The sequence below is a fragment of the Macaca fascicularis genome, chromosome 7 (assembly GCF_037993035.2).
Source record: "Macaca fascicularis isolate 582-1 chromosome 7, T2T-MFA8v1.1".
Taxonomy (NCBI): domain Eukaryota; kingdom Metazoa; phylum Chordata; class Mammalia; order Primates; family Cercopithecidae; genus Macaca; species Macaca fascicularis.
Window position 1 is genome coordinate 31,968,950 of NC_088381.1, and position 20,991 is coordinate 31,989,940.

General features: G+C 40.3%; 1 protein-coding gene across 8 annotated transcripts in view; it reads right to left on the minus strand.

Annotated features, from left to right (window-relative positions):
• The window catches only part of DNAAF4 (dynein axonemal assembly factor 4), a 78,880-nt gene extending 68,424 nt beyond the window's left edge, over window positions 1-10,456 (minus strand). For 5 of the 8 annotated variants that reach the window (XM_073995854.1, XM_045395492.3, XM_045395491.3 and 2 more), the window contains exons 1-3: window positions 10,268-10,456; window positions 9,772-9,919; window positions 2,895-3,028 (exon numbers count right to left, since the gene is read on the minus strand). In XM_073995854.1, coding sequence (XP_073851955.1) covers window positions 2,895-3,028; window positions 9,772-9,919; window positions 10,268-10,390 — 405 coding nt within the window. In that variant the 5' untranslated portion in view covers window positions 10,391-10,456. Of the gene's footprint in view, window positions 1-2,894; window positions 3,029-6,961; window positions 7,010-9,771; window positions 9,920-10,267 lie in introns of those variants that run through there. The other 3 variants (XM_045395493.3, XM_073995850.1, XM_073995852.1) reach the window with 3 other exon arrangements.
• Between the last annotated feature and the right edge of the window lie 10,535 nt (window positions 10,457-20,991).

The following is a 20,991-nucleotide window of genomic DNA, read 5'->3' on the forward strand; positions in this document are numbered from 1 at the left end:
AGATTAAACACTTGTTTCCCTCCAAAATTCCTCTGTTGAAGCTCTAACCCTCAGTGTGACTACATTTGTACATAGTCTGGGCTCTATAGAAGTAATCAAGGTTAAATGAAGTTATTAGGGTGGGGCCCTGATCTCATAGGATTGGTGTCCTTATAAGAAACACTGAATAGCTTCCTTGTGTGCTCTCTCTCCACCATGTGAGAACACAGCAAGAAGTCCCCAAAAACAGAGAGTCTAACCAGAAAGAGACCCTACCAGACCTTGATCTACGAGAAAATAAATTTCTGTTAAACAACATTTTGTTATGGTAGCTAAAGCAGAATAATACCTGTACACAAAGCATAGCGAATTGACACAGCCCCGCTAATTATTTTTTAAAAGGTTACTACTTGAAAACCACTAATTTTTGGTAGATGTCCTTCAAGTTTTAAATTAATTTATGCTAACTTAAGCTAACAATAGGTTGCCTTTTGTTACTATTTGCTCTTCAACAAAGTTCTTTTCTAAGAAGTGTCTAAGATTGCACAGAGTGAAAATACCTTCAGCTATTCACCAAAGTAGATGTTTGCTACAGGATATAGTACTACAGCAATGCATTCATATTAATTCATCCAAATGTTTGAGCACCACTTTACTTGATAATGTCTATAATAAGGATGAAACAAAACATAGTCCCTCAACGCTACTGAGGGAAGAGAGAAAACAGTTTGTGGAACAGAATACTGGCTTTTGTAGGCTCTGTTCTCTTAATATAACCCATATCTTCGTATTTTATATATTAATTCCTCTAAATCACCTTTCCAAATACCAAAGTCAAGCTTTCATACATTAGCAGATTAAAAGCTTCAAGGTACAGCATAGTGGTGCTTCCTGCCGGTCAACTGTTCTGTTTTGACATACCAGTATAGCAGTATGTGTGCCATTATTTAACTGTTTTATTATTTCAGTGAATACTTAACTATTGTCACAAATTTTATATATTTTTTTAAATTCAGGAAAATGATAAAATCAAAAGGTCAACAGCTGTGATCATACAATAAAGAGAAGATGGAATTAAGTATACTAAAGGCAGGAATCTTTGACCAGCTGACCAGTTCAATTACTAAGTAAAAGACAAACTATATGGCTGAGTGTGGCGACTCATGCCTGTAATCCTAACACTTTGGGAGGCCAAGGCGGGTGAATCATTTGAGGTCAGGAGTTCGAGACCAGCCTGGCCAATATGGTGAAACCCCGTCTTTACTAAAAATACAAAAAATTAGCCAGGCGTGGTGGTGCACATCTATAGTCCCAGCTACTCAGGAGACTGAGGCATGAGAATTGCTTGAACCTGAGAGGCGGAGGTTGCAGTGAGCCGAGATCGTACCACTGTGCTCCAGCCTGGGCAACAGAGCCAGACTCCATTTCAAAAAAAAAAAGACAAAATATATAACCATACGCTATATATAAAAGTTAAGTGAAAGTGATAAAAGAAGTGGAGAAATCTTTGGAATCATGAACTATTGATGATAAAAAAACAATGCTAGTTATGAAAATCCAAAGAACAGTCATGGGTCCACAAAAAATCTTAAATAATGCATACCATAGATTCCTTAGTCATATCAAGATTTCAAAATGGGAACCTGAGATAAGAAATTTTTTTTTTTTGAGATAGAGTCTCACTCTGTCACCCAGGCTGGAGTGCAGTGGTGCAATCTCCGCTCACTGCAACCTCCACCTCCCAAGTTCAAGCGATTTTCCTGCCTCAGCCTCCCGAGTAGCTGGGATTACAGGTGCCCACCACCATGCCTGGATGATTTTTGTATTTTTAGTAGAAACGGGGTTTCACTATGTTGTCCAGGCTGGTCTTGAACTCCTGACCTCGTCATCTGCCCACCTCGACCTTTCAAAGTGCTAGGATTACAGGCATGAGCCACCGTGCTCGGCCTGAGATAATAAGTTTTTTGTAAAAATTAGTCAAAATAGGTAAATCTATTGAGACAGAAAGTAGATAAGCACTTGCCTAAGACTAAATGTTACGGTAAATGGGGGATGGCTGCTAATGGGTATTGGTGTTTATTGGGGGGTGATGAAAATGTTCTAAAATTGACTGTAGTAATGGTTATACAACTCTGAATGTACTAAAAACTATTAAATTGTACACTTTAAATGGGTAAATTATATGGAATGTGAATTGTTTCTCAAAAAATATATTGCTGATTAAAACTTTCACTTAAAACTCTTAACAGTTAAAAAAATTTGACATAGTGTTTTAAATACGCTTTTCTTGTTTTAAAAATCATGTCCGTTACTCCAAGGTTTATAAAGAAGCAAAACACTTGCACCACTGCAACTTTATTTTTTCTCCCCTAGAAATAGAACCCTCTCCCTGAAACAATTGTCCAACTTTTACACCTTTGATTTTCATTCAGATTTTCAAGAACATATATAGGTCAGGCATGGTGGATCACGCCTGTAATCCCAGCACTTTGGGAGGCCGAGACAGGCAGATCACGAGGTCAGGAGATCAAGACCATCCTGGCTAACATGGTGAAACCCTGTCTCTCCTAAAAATACAAAAAAAAAATTAGCTGGGCATGGTGGTGGGCGCCTGTAATCCCAGCTACTCAGGAGGCTGAGGCAAGAAAATCGCTTGAACTTGGGAGATGGAGGTTGCAGTGAGCGGAGATCGTGCCAATGCACTCCAGCCTGGGTGACAGAATGAGACTCCATCTCAAGAAAAGTAAAAATAAAAATAAAAAACACATATAAATAGCAGACAGCCTATATAACACAGTAATTCCTATTAAAAAAGTATGAAGAAAATGCTGAGGAAGTCCAGTAGCTGGAACCCACTAACCTCACACAGTCTACTATTATCTCTTTAGAGGACTTGCCTGTCAATCGCAACTTACCTTCATCATGACACTTAGTGCATATTTTTGATCTTCCCTCTTTGCTGCAGCTTTTGCTTCTGTAGCTTCTTTTGCTCTCTCTTGTGCTTGCAAGATAGATTTTTCTCTAATTCTTTGCATCATCTCTTTGTCAACTAAAATGTACAGAATATTGCTAAATTAGAATTATGATAAATTTGCTTTACTTATGAGAAAACTACTTAAATAAGCTGAACCAGGATGAGATTTCTTTGGACCCAACTTCACAAGGAGCATGGAAAACATTTTTCAATATTAAACTGGCCAAGAAGCTAATACTAAAAGGTAAGCAACTAACTGTAGTCATAATGAATGACCACAGAATGAAGGGGGTGGAGAGGAAGAAGAAGGGGTGGGGGAGGGACACAAGAGGCAGGTAATGAGAGGGAGAAGGTGAGGACGAAGGTGCAAGGACACATTTATCCTCTTCCTTCTCTGTTAGGAAACTAGGGCTATTTGCATATAAACCTGATCACAATAAATCATCACTCCAAGGTCTCCTAGGAAAGATGAGTTGAGATCATCTAAAATGATCAATCTCCTTCAAAAATATAAAGCAATAATTTACACCTAATGAGAGTACAAGGCCAGCCCTAGGAAAAATTATAAAGTAGCATGAAATTTTTTTATATATGTAATATATATCATATATGTATATGATATGATATATATTAAATATTTTTATATTATATATTTTATATTTTATATATATCGTATGTATATAAAACCTTACCATTCACGGTTTGTTTGTTTGTTTGTTTGTTTGGTTTCCTGAGACAAGATCTCCCTCTGTCACCCAGGCTGGAGTGCAGTTGAGCAATCACAGCTTACCACAACCTTAACCTCCTAGGCTCAAGCAATCCTCCTACCTCAGCTTCCTGAGTAGCTGGGACTACAGGTGTGTGCCACCACATCCAGCTAATTTTTAAATTTTACGTAGAGACGAGGTCTCACTATATTGCCCAGGCTGGTCTTGAACTCCTGGGTTCAAGCTGTGCTCCTACCTTGGCCTCCCAAAGTGCTGGAATTACAGGCGTGAGCCACCGCGCAAGAACTCAGTTATTTTTGTATTTGGTGTGGCTCAATGTTTCACAAAATGCAGGCTGTGATCCGTTAGTGGGTAAATTATCTTATAGAAGGAAAGATCAGTGCCTGAGGGAAAAGATCTAGCCTTTGAGCAGAAAAAAAAAACAGAAGGGGAGCTGAGAAAACTTGAGGGGAAGATAAAGTTGGGGAGAGTAGATAAGGGGTGGGTAGAGGGATGAATCATATCCCAAGCATGGGTTCTTAACCTTTTTTGTGCAGCAGACACCTTGGCAGAGTAGTGAATATAGATCCTTTCACAATGTTTTAAAATGTATGAAATAAAATATACAGGTCTACAAAGAAACTTTGTATATATTATGTATAACTTTGTTATACTAAAAACACTCATAAAACATTAGTGATATACTACTTTTTTTTTTTTTTTTTTTTTTTTTGAGCCAGAGTCTTGCTCTGTCACCAGGCTGGAGTGCCGTGGCCCGATCTCAGCTCACTGCAACCTCCGCCTCCTGGGTTCAAGCAATTAGCAATTCTCCTGCCTCAGCCTCCCAAGCAGCTAGGACTACGGGCATGCATCACCACGCCCACCTAATTTTTGTATTTTTAGTACAGATGGGGTTTCACCGTGTTGGCCACGATGGTCTTGATCTCCTGACCTCGTGATCCGCCCGCCTCGGCCTCCCAAAGTGTTGGGATTACAGGCAAGAGCCACTGTGGCCGGCCAAATTGTGATACACGATTATGTGCTTCTTTAATTAATGCATTAATATATAGCAACAAGTCTAATATTGTAATTTCAAAGTAGTAATGAGTATAAAAGAGGTATCTCTGATATAAACATACTTTTGTTTTTGTTGATACTGCTTGCTGTGGTCTGAATGTTATACGTCTCCCTAAAACTCATATGTTAAAATCCAAACCCTTAAAGTGATGGTATTTGGAGGTGAGGCCTTTTGGGAGGTAGTATCCTTATAAAGAAGGCCCCAGAAGGCAGATTTGCCCCTTCCACCATGCGAGGACACAGTAAGGTGCCAGCTATAGGAGTGAGCCCTTACTGCATACCAAACCTGCCAGTACCTTGATCTGGACTTCCCAGCCTACAGGACTGTGAGAAATAAATTTCTGTTGTTTATAAGCTTCTCAGTTGATGGTATTTCGTTATAGTACCCAAACAGACTAAGACACTACTATCGTTTGTTGCCTATCTTCACAATTGAAGAGAACGTTAAATTTCAGTTAGAGGTAAGTAAAAGTGTGTAATTTTATTCATCCGACTAAAACTAGGTCTGAAGCCTCTTCTCATCTCTCCTCCTTTTTAAAAACAGGAAGGTAGACAGTTGAGTCAGCTTCAGGGTCAGACATACTGGAAGAGTATTAACTTCCCAAATGAAATACTCCATGTCTAATAGAAATTAAAGAGGGTATGAAGAAGGAATTTCCAGAACAAATGAGAAAAATTAGAGTTTGAATAATGAGGCAGAGGGTCTTGGTGTATAAACTGGAGTTCCACGATATTTTATGTGGAAAAAAAGGTTAAATAAATAATCCCACCGAATTGCAAGTAAATCTGAGTTTGATTTCTTTTTTTTAAGAGAGGGTCACATACTGTCACCCAGGTTGGAGTGCAGCAGTATGAGCATGGCTCACTGCAGCCTCCAACTCTTGGGCTCAAGTGATCCTCCCACCTCAGCCTCCCAAGTAGCTGGGACTATAAGGCACATGCCGCCATCCCCAGCTAATTTTTTTCTTTTTTTAATAGAGGTGAAGTCTCCCTATGTTGCCCAGGCTGGTCTTGAATTCTTGGGCTCAAATGATCGTCCTACCTTGGCCTCCTAAAGTGCTGAGATTATTTTAGGCATGAGCCACTGTACCTGGCAAAACTGAGTTTTCTTTCTTTCTTTTTTTTTTTTTTTTTTTTTTTTTTGAGACCGAGTTTCACTCTTGTTGCCCAGGTTGGAGTGCAGTGGCACAATCTCGGCTTACTGCAACCTCCGCTTCCTGGGTTAAAGTGATTCTCCTGCCTCAGCCTCAAGAGTAGCTGGGATTACAGGCATGCACCACCACGCCTGGCTAATTTTGTATTTTTAGTAGAGATGGGGTTTCTCCATGTTGGTCAGGCTGGTCTCGAACTCCCAACCTCAGATGATCAGCCTGCCTCGGCCTCCCAAAGTGCTGCGATTACAGGTGTGAGCCGCCGCACCTGGCAAACTGAGTTTGATTTCTCAAAGAATTTTAAACCTGGTTTCTGAAGTAGAATCAATGTTTGTTAATTGTGATATAAATTAACGGTTTATTTATTTATTTTTGAGATAGAGTCTCGCTCTGTTGACCAGGCTGGAGTGTTATGATGAGATCTCAGCTCACTGCAACCTCCACCACCCGGGTTCAAGCGATTCTCCTGCATCAGCCTCCCAAGTAGCTGGGATTACAGGTACCCACTACCACACCCGACTAATTTTTGTATTTCTAGTAGAGACAGGGTTTCACCATGTTGGCCAGGCTGGTTTCAAACTCCTGATGTCAGGCGATTCACCTGCCTTGGCCTCCCAAAATGATGGGATTACAAGCATGAGCCACTGCGCTCAGCTTTAGTTAGTTTTAGGACTGTTTTGATTTGTTTAAGTCAGAGGTTGTCAAACTATGACCCCGGGCCAAATCCAACCTGCCACCTGTTTCCCCTCAGCCCACAAGCCTTGAATAATTTTCACATTTTTAAACGAATGAAAAAAATCAAAATAATATTTTGTGGCATGTAAAAATTAGATGAAATTCAAATTTCAATGTCCATAAATACGAATCATCTGTGGCTACTTTTGTGCTACAGTGGCAGAGTTGAATAGATGTGACAGAGGCCATAGTGCCTGCGAAGTCTAAAATACTATCTGGTCCTTTGCAGAAAAAGTTAATTTATAAGAGTCAAAATAAATGTACATTCAATTTTAGGTAAGAAGTCAAAACAGCCTGGGTGTGTTTTACGACATCCTCAGGCCCCAATATAGACTTACTGAGTCACAGAGGAAGTCAGAGGTCAAAAAACAGGAATCTGATTTTTTTTTTTTTTTTTTTTTTTTTGAGACGGAGTCTCGCTCTGTCGCCCAGGCTGGAGTGCAGTGGCGCTATCTCGGCTCACTGCAAGCTCCGCCTCCCGGGTTTACGCCATTCTCCTGCCTCAGCCTCCCGAGTAGCTGGGACTACAGGCGCCCGCCACCTCGCCCAGCTAATTTTTTTGTATTTTTAGTAGAGATGGGGTTTCATTGTGTTAGCCAGGATGGTCTCGATCTCCTGACCTCGTGATCCGCCCGTCTTGGCCTCCCAAAGTGCTGGGATTACAGGCTTGAGCCACCGCGCCCGGCCAGGAATCTGATTATTTAAAACTCTTTAGGTAGTCTGGGGCTCACTAAAAAAAAAAAGAAAAAAAAAATTTAAGTAAATTGGCTATGTTAACCTACCTTAACCAGTATTTTCTGAGCTGAATACCTGATCTTAGAAAAATAAATTCTACCTTGGTCTTGGAAATTAAAAATTAAATTCCACTATAAGATACCAAGAAAGCCTTGATAGAAAGAATGGTTGCAACTCTTTCTATCCTCAAGAGTCCATATTCAAGGCTTAATGCCAAAGACTTAAAAGAAATTCCAGGCAGTAGGCTGGGTGTACTGGTTCACGCCTGAAATCCCAGCATTTGGGAGGTCAAAGTGGGAGGATCACTTGAGCCTAGGAGTTCAAGACCTATGGGCAACATAGTGAGACCCTGTCTCTACAAAAATAAAAATAATTAACTAGGTGTTTTGGTGCACACCTGTAGTCCCAGCTACTCAGGAGGTCAAGGCAGGAGAATTGCTGGAACCTAGGAGTTTGAGGTTACAAAGAGCTATAACACCAATCACACTCCAGCACTGGTGACAGAGTGAGATTCTATCTCTTAAAAAACCCAGAATTAAAAAAAAGAAATTCCAGGCAGTAAACATGAAGTATTAGAAAACATGACAACTAAAGAAGGAAGAAGCACAGGGCTAAAGCAGTAGAGGACATGTACTGACTATCGAAGCTGATCTTGGTATCAGTACAAAGTACTGACAACTAATTTAGTAAGATTACAGAGAACTAACTTTAAAACTGGGGATGTCAGGCCAGTTGCGGTGGCTCAGGCCTGTAATCCCAGCACTTTGGGAGGCCGAGGCGGGCGGATCACTTGAGGTCAGGAGTTCGAGACCGGCCTGGCCAACATATAGTGAAACCCTGTCTCTACTAAAAAATACAAAAATTAGCTGGACATGGTGGCATGTGCCTGGAGTCCCAGCTACTTGGGAGGCTGAGGCTGAAGAATCACTTAAACCTAGGAGGTGGAGGTTGCAGTGAGCCGAGATCACGCCACTGCACTCCAGCCTGGACGACAGCGAGACTCCGTCTCTCAAAACAAACAAAACAAACAACAACTGGAGATTTCAACTTTGGCTGCTCATTATAATCCCTGGAAAGCTTGTCAAAAACTACCAACACCTGAATCCTATTCCCAAAAACTGATTTGACTGGTTTAGGGTATTATTTTAAAATTTCATAGCTGATTCAAATATGTAGCCAGGGTTGGGTACATCTGCTCTAGAGTGAAACTGCTAAGGCTCCAGTTCCAGGCTGCCAGTCACTAGCTGTGTGATTTTGCCAATTACTCAAACTTTCCATGTGTCAGTAGCCTCCCCTGTAAAAAAAGGGTAATAATACCTAAGTGACAGGTTGTTTCAGGGAATTACAGGTATGTTAACGCCTAATGCAAAGTTAAGTATTCCACAAAGGCTATACATCAGGAGGGCTTACCCTTAAGATGTGCGCCCACATCTTCTGCTTAATGTGCACTAACTTTAACTAATTTGGCCTTTAGGTTTATTTAAAAGGCTGCTGAAGCACTGTATCACTTAAATTAGGCTCATAAGCCTTTTTTTTTTTTTTCTAAAAGAGCAATTGAAAGAGTTCACGATATGCCACCCCAAACTATGCTGCTTTGATATAGCAATCATTTTGAGTTAAAGGCACCTGAAAAGCAGCAAATGCAGGGAGAGGTTTTCTCTGAACTCTTATCTGCCTAAAAACAGATTTTCCAAAAGGAACTCAGGGTCATAAATCCCTTCTCCTGGAGTTTCATTAACCACGGAATATTGACTATTCTCCCAGAAGAGGAAACTACAAGTCAACACCACGCTCTGACAAACTTTGTTAAAAACTATCACATCTCCTATCTATTCTTCTAAGGATCCATTCATCTTTCCTAAAAATCATTTCCTGTTCTAAGTGGCCTACATCCCCTCCCCCTTCCCCTATTAAGAGAGTCCCTAAACTCTCAAATCTCACTGATTTGGGGGGTATTCACTTTTTTCCCTGTGATGCCCCTAAGCACTAATATTAAAAATTAATAAATTTCTATACATTTTCTTCTGTCAATCCTTCTGTTGTTAGTTTATTTCATAGACCCAGCTATTGAACCTTGGAGAAAAAAAGGAAAGTCTATCTGGCCGGGTGTGGTGGCTCACACCGGTAATCCCAGCACTTTGGGAGGCTGACGCGGGTGGATCACTTAAGTCAGGAGTTTGAGATTAGCCTGGCCAACATGGCGAAACGCTCCACTAAAAATACAAAAAAACTTAGCCGGGCGTGGTGGCGGGCACCTGTAATCCCAGCTACTTGGGAGGCTGAGGTAGGAGAATCCCTTGAACCCGAGGGGGCGGAGGTAGCAGTAAGCCGAGATCAAGCCATTGCACTCCATCCTGGGCGACAGAGCGACACTCCGTCTCAAAGAAAAAAAAAAATAAATAAAGGAACTTACCACCCGTCACAGAAAGGGTCTCCCACATGGCCGCTTCTTTTTTATACAAGGTGAAGACAATGGTGTCATTCCCAATCTTTGCTTTGCTGCTCTCATCGTCTATGGGAGCATAAAGAAATGCCTCAAATAAAAATGGAGGAAAGTTGACCTATGCAGAAGGGTGAAAACAGAAACTAAGTTAGTTACACAAATTAAGCACGCGTATTAAGAAATACGTGAAAAAGGTAAAATAACTTTCTAAAAGGCCCACTATATTCCAGGTAGTGAAAGATTAGCAAGGCATATGAGGAAGCCCTGGATAAAAGTAGTCTCTGATCTGATGATCTGTCTATAGATGGTGTGTCACCTGTATGGGATTCATTTTTTTAACAGGATTAAAAATTTAGGACGTTTATCTGTAAAGATGAGCCGGTTGCTCGTGCCCAGCTGCGCTCTTTCTTGTAGAAGCTTCGGACCACACCCCCGGGGACCGGCAGGCAAGACTTGGGATTCTCACCTTCAGATAGTTTTCCGTGCAGAACACGTCCGTGTCTCTGACGCACACGCCTTTGAGGGGCAGAGACAGAAAGACCGCAGTTTTCGTCTGCTGCCAGCTGTAATCGCTAACCTGAAGGGGCATTCCGGGATCAACCGGAACGGAGCGCGGCTGGCTGCTGCTTTCGCCTGCTTGGTTGCTAGGGAAGCTGGCGTTACCAAGCGCCAGCCCTTCCGGGCCAGGCCGACGGAAGCCCTGCGTTCCCAGCGTGCTCCGCCGCCACCACCTGGCGGACTCCATGCGTGACTATCTAGGCCCCCAGACCGGAGTGTGTTGCGGATTGTTAGTTACCTTGCAGTCTAAGCGAGTGGTCAAAGAAGTAGGACCATATCCTCTGATTAAGAAAAAAGAAAAAGGCCGGGCGCGGTGGCTCAAGCCTGTAATCCCAGCACTTTGGGAGGCCGAGACGGGCGGATCACGAGGTCAGGAGTTCGAGACCATCCTGGCTAACACGGTGAAACCCCGTCTCTACTAAAAAATACAAAAAACTAGCCGGGCGAGGTGGCGGGCGCCTGTAGTCCCGGCTACTCGGGAGGCTGAGGCAGGAGAATGGCGTAAAAACCTGGGAGGCAGAGCTTGCAGTGAGCTGAGATCCGGCCACTGCACTCCAGCCTGGGCGACACAGCGATACTCCATCTCAAAAAAAAAAAAAAGAAAAAAGAAAAAAGAAAGAAAATAAGCACTCCATGGGTAGGGCGCGGTGGTTCACGCCTGTAATCCCAGCGCTGTGGTAGGCCGAGGGAGGTGGATTACTTGAGGTTAGGAGTTTGAGACCAGCCTGGCCAACATGGTGAAACCCCATCTCTGTTAAAAATACAAAAATTAGCCAAAGGTGATGGTGCCTGTAATCCCAGCTACTTAGGAGGCTGAGGCAGGCGAATCCCTTGAACCTGGGAGGCAGAGGTTGCACTGAGCCGAGATCGTGCCACTGCACTCCAGCCTGGGGCAACAAGAGCAAGACTCTGTCTCAAAAAAAAAAAAAAAAAAAAAAAAAAAAAAAGAGAAGTGGTGGTCCTCATCAAAAGGCATAATAAAGACTGTTAAGATCTCTGAAATATTCCCTTCAGCCAGAGACACAGGGACATTTGTGGTTGAACAAGTTAAATTCATTGCTTACTAAGCAAGAGAGAACACACATCATGAGGTGTCTCAGTAAGACAGTGTTAGAATTTAGGGGAATGAGGTTTGGTTCCCCATAGTTTGGGTGTTTCAGAGAGCAAAGGTAATTCTATTGATTGGAGTTCAGTACATACTACCCCAAATTATGACACTTTAATTAAATTTTTAAAATTTAAATATTTTAAGCAGAAGGAATTGGAGAAGGAGTATCACACCTCTCTCTTCCCTGGCCCTTCTCCCATGAAGCAGGTCATAGGATAAGACCCTCATGTGAGAAGTGTTCTCCCTGTACTCAAATGAAAGAAGCATCCTTATCTCCAAATAAGAAATCTGAACAAACAAGGAGTGCAAAGTTCTCCCGACTGTACTACACTTAGCTCATATCCTTTGTATTATTACATTTCCTATGACTTTTCATTCTCTGTCAAACCTAGCATAAAAATGCTGAGGTTTAATCATTTCTTCCATTCTTCATGTCCTTAAGAAGGTTCCCATGTAATGTAAACTAATATTGAATAAATTTGTATGCTTTTTATCTCGTTAATCTGTCTTTTCTTACAGAGGCCCCAGTCAAGAACTTAGAAGGGTAGAAGGAGATGATATTTTTTCTTCCCTACATGATGACTGGAAAAAAAAAGAAAAAAAGAAAAAAAGTAGCTGTTGCTCCTGAATGAAGGCAAAAATAAAGATGTTCTTTGAAACCAGTGAGAACAAAGACACAACGTACCGGAATCTCTGGGACACATTTAAAGCAGTGTGTAGAGGGAAATTTATAGCACTAAATGCCCACAAGAGAAAGCAGGAAAGATCTAAAATAGATATCCTAACATCACAATTAAAAGAACTAGAGAAGCAAGAGCAAACACATTCAAAAGCTAGCAGAAGGCAAGAAATAACTAACATCGGAGCAGAACTGAAGGAGATAGAGACACAAAAAACCTTTCAAAAATCAATGAATCCAGGAGCTGTTTTTTTAAAACGATCAACAAAATAGATAGGACGCTAGCAAGACTAATAAAAAAGAAAAGAGAGAACAATCAAATAGATGCAATAAAAAATGATAAAGGGGATATCACCACCGATCCCACAGAAATACAAACTACCATCAGCAAATACTATAAACACCTCTATGCAAATAAACTAGAAAATCTAGAAGAAATGGATAAATTCCTGGACACATACACCCACCAAGACTAAACCAGGAAGAAGTTGAATCTCTGAATAGACCAATAACGCATTCTGAAATTGAGGCAATAATTAATAGCCTACCAACCAAAAAAAGTCCAGGACCAGATGGATTCACAGCCCAGTTCTACCAGAGGTACAAAGAGGAGCTGGTACCATTCCTTCTGAAACTATTCCAATCAATGGAAAAAGAAGGAATCCTCCCCAACTCATTTTATGAGGCCAGCATCATCCTGATACCAAAGCGTGGCAGAGACACAACAAAAAAAGAGAATTTTAGGCCAATATCCCCGATGAACATCATTGTGAAATCCTCAATAAAATACTGGCAAACCGAATCCAGCAGCACATCAAAAAGCTTATCCACCACAATCAAGTTGGCTTCATCCCTGGGATTCAAGGCTGGTTCAACATATGCAAATCAGAAAATGTAATCCATCACATAAACAGAACCCACGACAAAAACCACATAATTATCTCAATAGATGCGGAAAAGGCTTTTGACAAAATTCAACAGCCTTTCATGCTAAAAACTCTCAATAAACTAGGTATTGTTGGAATGTATCTCAAAATAATATGAGCTATTTATGACGAACCCACAGCCAATATCATACTGAATGGGCAAAAACTGGAAGCATTCCCTTTGAAAACCGGCACAAGGATGCCCTCTCTCACCACTCCTATTCAACATAGTACTGGAAGTTCTGGCCAGGGCAATCAGGCAAGAGAAAGCAATACAGGGTATTCAAATAGGAAAAGAGGGGGTCAAATTGTCTCTGTTTGCAGATGACATGAATGTATATTTAGAAAACCCCATCGTCTCAGCCCCAAATCTCCTTAAGCTGATAAGCAACTTCAGCAAAATCTCAGGATACAAAACCAATGTGCATAAATCACAAGCATTCCTATACACTATTCCACATTTAGCAAAGTGGAAGAGAAAGGTGGCCATCATATCAATGGGAAAGAAGAAATCAACTAAATTTTTTTAAAGGCCATACATGGGTTAGTGTGTCAGTTTGTCATAGGTGGGGGCCTCAGACACAAAGTGAATTTGCACTCACTTGTAGGCCTTCACTGGATGCTCAAGAAAATGATTGGGGGGAGGTACTCTGCTGGATACGTGGTGTGGGTTCGCATAATAGGAGAAGAATCCCATCCCCTTGTTGCTCTCCTTTTTATAAGGCACACACAAAAAGAACCTTGTCAGTAAGGAAATTACTAGAGCACCAGGCAATCTGTTTATAGGCCTTTTTTGTTTGTTTGTTTGTTTGTTTGTTTGTTCGTGATGGAGTCTCACTCTGTCGCCCATGCTGGAGTGCAGTGGCGCGATCTCAGCTCACTGCAAGCTCCGCCTCCCGGGTTCAAGCCGTTCTCCTGCTTCAGCCTCCCGAGTAGCTGGGACTACAGGTGTGAGCCACAGTATTCACTGTTCCTTATCCTAAATATTATGTAGGAATAATATTAGCTTATCAGATTAAATCTATGAAAGAAATGTCAGAAATTCAAAGTAGCAATTCTCTTCGAAATACAAATCAAACCCACAATGAGATAACATCTCACCCCAGTAAGAATGGCTATTATTAAAAAGTCAAAAAATAATAGATGCTGGCAAGGTTGCAGAGAAAAGGGATCACTTATATACTGTTGGTGGGAATGTAACTTAGTTCAGCCACTGTGGAAAGCAGTTTGGTGATTTCTCAAAGAACACAAAGCAGAATTACCATTCAACCCAGCAATACCATTATTGTGTATATACCCAAAGGAATATAAATGATTCTACCATAATGACACATGCACACATACGTTCATCACAGCAATATTCACAATAGCAAAGACATAGAACCAACCTAGACGCTCATGAATGGTGAACTGGATAAAGACAATGTAGTACATATATACCATGGATTACTATGCAGCCATAAAAAAGAACGAGATCATGTTTTTTGCAGCAACATAGATGGAGCTGAAGGCCATTATTCTAAGTGAACTACCACAGGAACAGAAAACCAAATACTGCATGTTCTCACTTACAAGTGGGAGCTAAGCATTGAGTACATATGGACGCAATGAAGGAAACAGCAGACACCAAGGCCTGCTTAAGAGTGAAGGGTGGGAGGAAGGTGGGAATCAACAAACCACCTATCTGGCGCTATGCTTATTACCTGAGTGATAAAATAATCAGTACATCAAACCTCCATGACACAAAATTTACCTTCATAGCAAGCCTGCACATATTCCTGAACCTGAAATAAAAGTTTTTAAAAAATTACCTTTATGAATAAACAAATCCGTAGTTTTAAAAAGAATGAAACTTGTATACTTGTATTTTTTCTTCACACTGATATAATCAGAAAAATATATGACTTTTTTTGTGGGAGGGAGACAGTCTCACTCTGTCTCTCAGGCTGGAGTGCAGTGGCACAATCTTGGCTCACTGCAACCTCTGTCTCCCGGGTTCAAGCATTTCTCGTGCTTCAGCCTCCCAAGTAGTAGCTGGGATTACAGGTGTGTGCCACCACACCCAGCTAGTTTTTTTTTCTTTTTTTTTAGTAGAGATGGGGTTTCGCCATGCTTGCCAGGCTGGTCTTGAACTCCTGGCCTCAAGAGACCCACCCACCTCAGTCCCCCAAAGTGCTGAGATTACAGGCATGAGCCACTGCACACAGCCTGATATAGTTATTTTTTAAACCCAAATTATCAAATAAGTCTAGTTGAATTGCACGAACTTGATTTCTTTCTTTCTTTTTTAAGTGCTTTTGAGCTAGCAGCTTCTGTGAGAAGGATCTTTTTTTTTTTTTTTTTTTTTTTTAAAGCAGGCTATCACATTTAAAGCATTAGACATTCAATTTACATTGAGGAAATGTTGAGAATATTAGATTTCTATAAGTGCTTTTTAGTTTCTCTAAAAGGATTGTCATTTTAGGCCAGATAATTGTTTTGTCATGCAGGGCAATCCTAAGCATTGTGAGATGTTTGCAGCATACCAAACCTCTACGCATTAGATGCCAAAAGCGCCCCCAAATTGTAACAGCCAAAAATGTGTCCAGACATTGCCAAACATTCCTGAGGGATGAGTGGTAATATTGCTCCAAAACAATCATAATGGTACTCTTTAAAGAGTATTCTAATTTATTTTACTTATACCCTCCCACCCCGTTCCCCCGCTGCCCCGAAGTAGGAATATATCCCAAACTCACACAGCCAGAGGTAAAGACTTTTCTCACTAGATGCTCAAAAACACAAGGCTCTTGCAGCTTCAGCGTAGCAAATTAGCAACGGGTCCTAAGCAATCAAAGGACACACACTCACCTGTCTGTTATCCTTTTCAGTGGACCCAAGACTGGTTTGTGCACAGAGTGAAACATGTGGAACTGTAAGTCCAATTAAACCTCTTTTTCTTCCCAGTCGTGGATATGTCTTTATCAGTAGCGTGAAAATGGACTAATATAGTTATCAAGTCTCTTCAGTTTTCTCCAATCTCAAAAAGCTCTTTAATCTTTGGAAGAGTACAGGCCTTACCTTTTGTAGGATGGTCCTTGAGCTGGATGTTTCCTTATGATCAGACTCAGGTCATTCATTCACGGCAGGAATATCATGGAAATGAAACTATGCCCTTCTAAGAGTATCAGCCATAGTACGGCGCATATGCCGTTGACTGTTCCCACCTCTGGTGATGATAACATTGGTCATCACCTGTCATGTTGGTGTCTGCCAAGTTTCTTCACTGTAAAGTCATAATTGTCCTCTTTGTAATGGATTCGTGTTTTGTGGGAGGCAGATAATCTGCAATCACATCAATATCCTATTCCTTCATCTTCCTGCAACTAGTGCCTCCACTGACATAAAGCTACTTAGAGCATTTTCTACTTTATCTAAGATAATCATGTTTTTATTCCTAATATTGCTTGTTTGTATAATCTCTTTCTGTCCCATCTCTCTTATTACATGTTTATTCGTTTTTTGAAAGAGAAGAAAAAACCTTTATTTTTGTTGATCTTCTCCTATTTTTCTTCTATTTCATTAACTTCTGCTCTTACATTTGTTTCCATTCTTCTACTTGTTTTTCTTCAACCTCTTAAGTTAAATCAGAATTCATTTTTTAAAAAGCTCCTTGTTTTTCATAGGTTCATTTAAGACTATAAACTGACCTTCCAAATACTGCGAGAGCTGTATCCTAGAATTTTTAAGTTAGGTTTACTGAGGTATAATTTACATGCAGTAAAATTCACTCATTTGTGATATATTGTTCTATGAGTTTTGATCAATATATATAGCTCTGTAACCTCAACCACAACCAAGATATTAAATATTTCCATCTCACCAAAGTTTTCTCGTATTTCTTTGCAGTCAATTTCCTCCTCCTGTAACTGACTCAAGTTCAAGTGCTCACCGTTAGAAGTCAAAGCATGAGAAATGAGGTGTGACAAAAGGGAAACGGCTTTTATTCAAACGTTAGCAGATGGGGAATGTCCAGGCTCACGCCCTTAACAGACTATTTCAAACTTTAGGCTGTGGACAGGGGTTTAAAGAGGGGAACTTGGAATAGAAGGCATGCAGGAGTGGTGCTGGGTGCGAGGTCTGTGTATCTTGTTCCACTGGTTATCCTGAGTCATGGTCCACTTGGAGTGCAGGCTCGCATCATCTCAACAGCTAACATCTCAACAGTTAGCTGTTGACTAACTGCCCTGAGGTAATCTCTGGAATTTCACACCTGGGTTTCCATGCCTGGTTTGTCTCAAGATTAGCCCCTGCAACTTCTAGACACACAATTAGATAAACTACCAGTGCACAAGAGTGTCTGGTGGGAAGACAGGGGAACAAAGAGTATTAAGGTATGTTTCAAGGCTAAAAGGAAGGAAAAAAAAAAGTCTCAAAATGCATTTTGAACCTAAGCTACTCAGCTACATCCTCCCAGCCCCCAACCCTGGCAACCACTGAACTGAATTCTTTTCCTATTCTTTCGTCTTTTTTCAGAATGTTATATAAGGAAATCATGTAGTATGAACCTTCTGTTTTCTTCTTATGTAGCACAATGCTTTTGAGATCCATCTGTGCTGTTGTGTTTCATGCATTCTTTTGTTGCTAAGTATTATATAATATACATGTACAGACTTGTTTGTCTATTCTATAGTTGGTAGACATTTTGGTTGTTTCCAGTTTTTGGTAATTATGAATAAAACTGCTATAAACATTCAGGAGTAAATACTTAAAAATATAATTATGGGGCCATATGATAGGTTTAAGTTTACTAATTTTATAAGAAACTCCTAAACTACTTCAAAAGTACAAATTTTACATTTCTACCAGCAATGTTTAAACGTTTCCATTACTCTGCATATTCACCAGGACTGGGTATCAATAGTTTTATGGGCCTTTAAAACATTTTATCAAATCTAATAGTTATCTATTTGTACCTCACTACAGATTTAATTTGCATTTGTCTGGTAACTAGTGACATTAGCATCTTTTCATGTGCTTATTTGTTCCACTCTTCAGTGATACATCTGTTAAATGTGTTTTATGTATTCTGGATACGCTTTTCAAATATTTTATTTCATCGTATGGTTTGTCTTTTCATCCTTCACAATGTCTTTTAAATAACAGAAGTTTTAATTGTGATAAAGCTTAATTTAACCACTTTTAAAATAGTTGTTTGAGTCTTAACTAAAAAGTTTTCTAACCTAACACACAAAGCTTTTCTATTTTCTTCTAGAAATGTTATAGTTTTAGGTCTTAAATGTAGATGTGTTTCATTTTCAGTTAAATTTTTATATGACACCATGTATAGGTCCAGGCTCATTTTTTCACACATGGTTGTCCAATTGTTTCATATCATGTGTTTAAAAAGAGTACCCTTTCTCCATTGAAATATCTTGGCAATGTTTTCAGAAATCAATAGACTCTCTCTCTCTATATATAGTCTATTGACACACACATATATATAGTCTATTGACATATATATAGTCTACTGACATATATATAATCTACTGACATATATATAGTCTACATAGTCTATTGACATATATATGTGTATATATATATATGGGTCAAAGCAATTACAAACAAGAAGAAATATCTTTTATATTTACCTTCATTTTTGCTACTTCCAACACTATTCATTTTTTGGTGTGGATACAAGTTTCTCTGCAATATAATCCTTCTGCCTGAAGAACATCCTTTTTTTTCAGACTTCTCAAAAGAATAATTATTTATTATTTCTTTTCCTGTGTCTGTGTGTGTGTGTGTGTGTGTGTGTGTGTATTTTTTATTTCCACAGGTTTTTGGGGAACAGGTAGTATTTGGTTACATGAGTAACTTCTTTAGTGGTGATTTGTGAGATTCTGGTGTGCCCATCATCTGAGCAGTATACACTGAACCCAAATTTGTAGTCTTTTATCCCTCACCCCCTTACCACCCTTTCCCCGAGTCCCCAAAGTCCATGTGTCATTATTATGCCTTCGCATCCTCATAGCTTAGCTCCCACTTATGAGAACATACGACCTGAAGAACATCCTTTAATCTTTCTGGTAGCACAGGTCTGCTGCAACAAATTCTCAGCTTTTGTTTGCCTTGGCTGAGCTGGGTTTGGGTTTTGTTGTTGGTAGAGCTGTCTTTAGTGGAACACAAACTTCAAATTCCTCTACGGATGTGCTACTAAAGTTTTGTGCTTAGGGGAGAGGCACAGGACCTGTGTCTCGGTAATGGGACTTCCTCATTATTCTTTCCCTTCCCCTCATGGACACTAAACTCTGCTTTATCTTTGTGATTGGTCTTGGGACACAGTTTCCTACTTCTTTCCAGGACTTCCTCTCATGATCTGCTTGACATCAATGAAGCATCCTTTGCCCAAGAAATTCCCTGTTCTTCCTACAGTGGCAGAGAGTTTTTCTTTTACCCTTCCTCCAGCATTAAGGGATCTTTGCCTTTGTTCTGGTATTGGGATAGTATCCTATCTGCTACCAAGAAGCAAACAAGTTTTTCTTCTGGCCCTCCCCTAAAAACAGTAATTCTTTGCCTGTGTCCAGGGACAAAAGAGTTTGATGATCCTTCCCAATGTTTTAAGGCTTTTGATTTGTAGGAGAGAAGTGGTTAGACAATTGCACTTTATGCCTGTCCCCAAGAATCTACTAATCACATGAACACTTGAACCACTGCTGTGGGTGGTGGGTGAGGAGTATTTCTTCAGTCTTCTCTCCTCCCCCCAATCATTTTCTTGACATCCAGTGAAGGCCTACAAGTGAGTGCAAATTCACTTTGTGTCTGAGGCCCCCACCTATGACAAGCTGACACACTAACCCATGTATGGCCTTTAAAAAAATTTAGTTGATTTCTTCTTTCCCATTGATATGATGGCCACCTTTCTCTTCCACTTTGCTAAATGTGGAATAGTTAATGTGCTTTCTCTCCTTAGAGAATCTTGTTTCTCTTTGCTATTCAGATTACTTGATTGCCTTTGAAATTAGCTCTATGATGGTTTTAGAAAAAGTTATGGTTTTGCAGATTATCCAGCTTTTTCTCATGGTTAGAGTGGAAATGAGGTTCTTTGCAGTTTTCTATATCCTAAACCTACCCCTTTAGTCTTCAAGGTATAAATGTTACATAACTTTCCTTCTGATGAATTAATTACCAAAGAGTTTGCTTTTTTTTTTTTTTTTTGATGGAGTCTCATTCTGACACCAGGCTGGAGTGCAGTGGCATGATCTCAGCTCACTGCAACCTCTGCCTCCCAGGTTCAAGTGATTCTCCTAGCTCAGCCTCCTGAGTAGCTGGGACTACAGGCGCCCGCCACCACGCCCAGCTAACTTTTGTATTTTTAGTAGAGACGGGGTTTCACCACGTTTGCCAGGATGGTCTTGATCCGAGGTGGGTGGAACACGAGGTCAAGAGTTTACTTTCATTTTCTAAACATACATGGTTTTTTTGTCATTATCTTTTGGCCAGACAACACAGTCTGCATACCACCCAGTCAATAGTATTGTTATAGCAGCCGAAGTGGACAAAAATATATGTTAAAAATCATTTGTTTAAAATTTGATGCTTGGACTATCATTTTCTGAAATAAATTTGTTTGAAAATCTTAAGCAGTTGCTGCTTATTTCTCCCCATAATTCTCTGTGATTGTATCTCCCGCTTTATATATGTTGAGGCTCTGTTGCAATCATACATGTCCACGATTATTTTATCATTTTGGTGGGGTTTTAAAAATGTTTATAAAATGTTCTGTTGGGTGTAAATGGGGGCAAGATGGCTAACTAGATGCAACCAGATAGAACAGCTGCCACGGAGGGACTGAGATGACTGTTATACCCCTAAGAGATCTTCAGAGGGAAGGCACCAGAATGAACAAAAGGAAGACACAGAAGCTAGGCTGAAGGGGG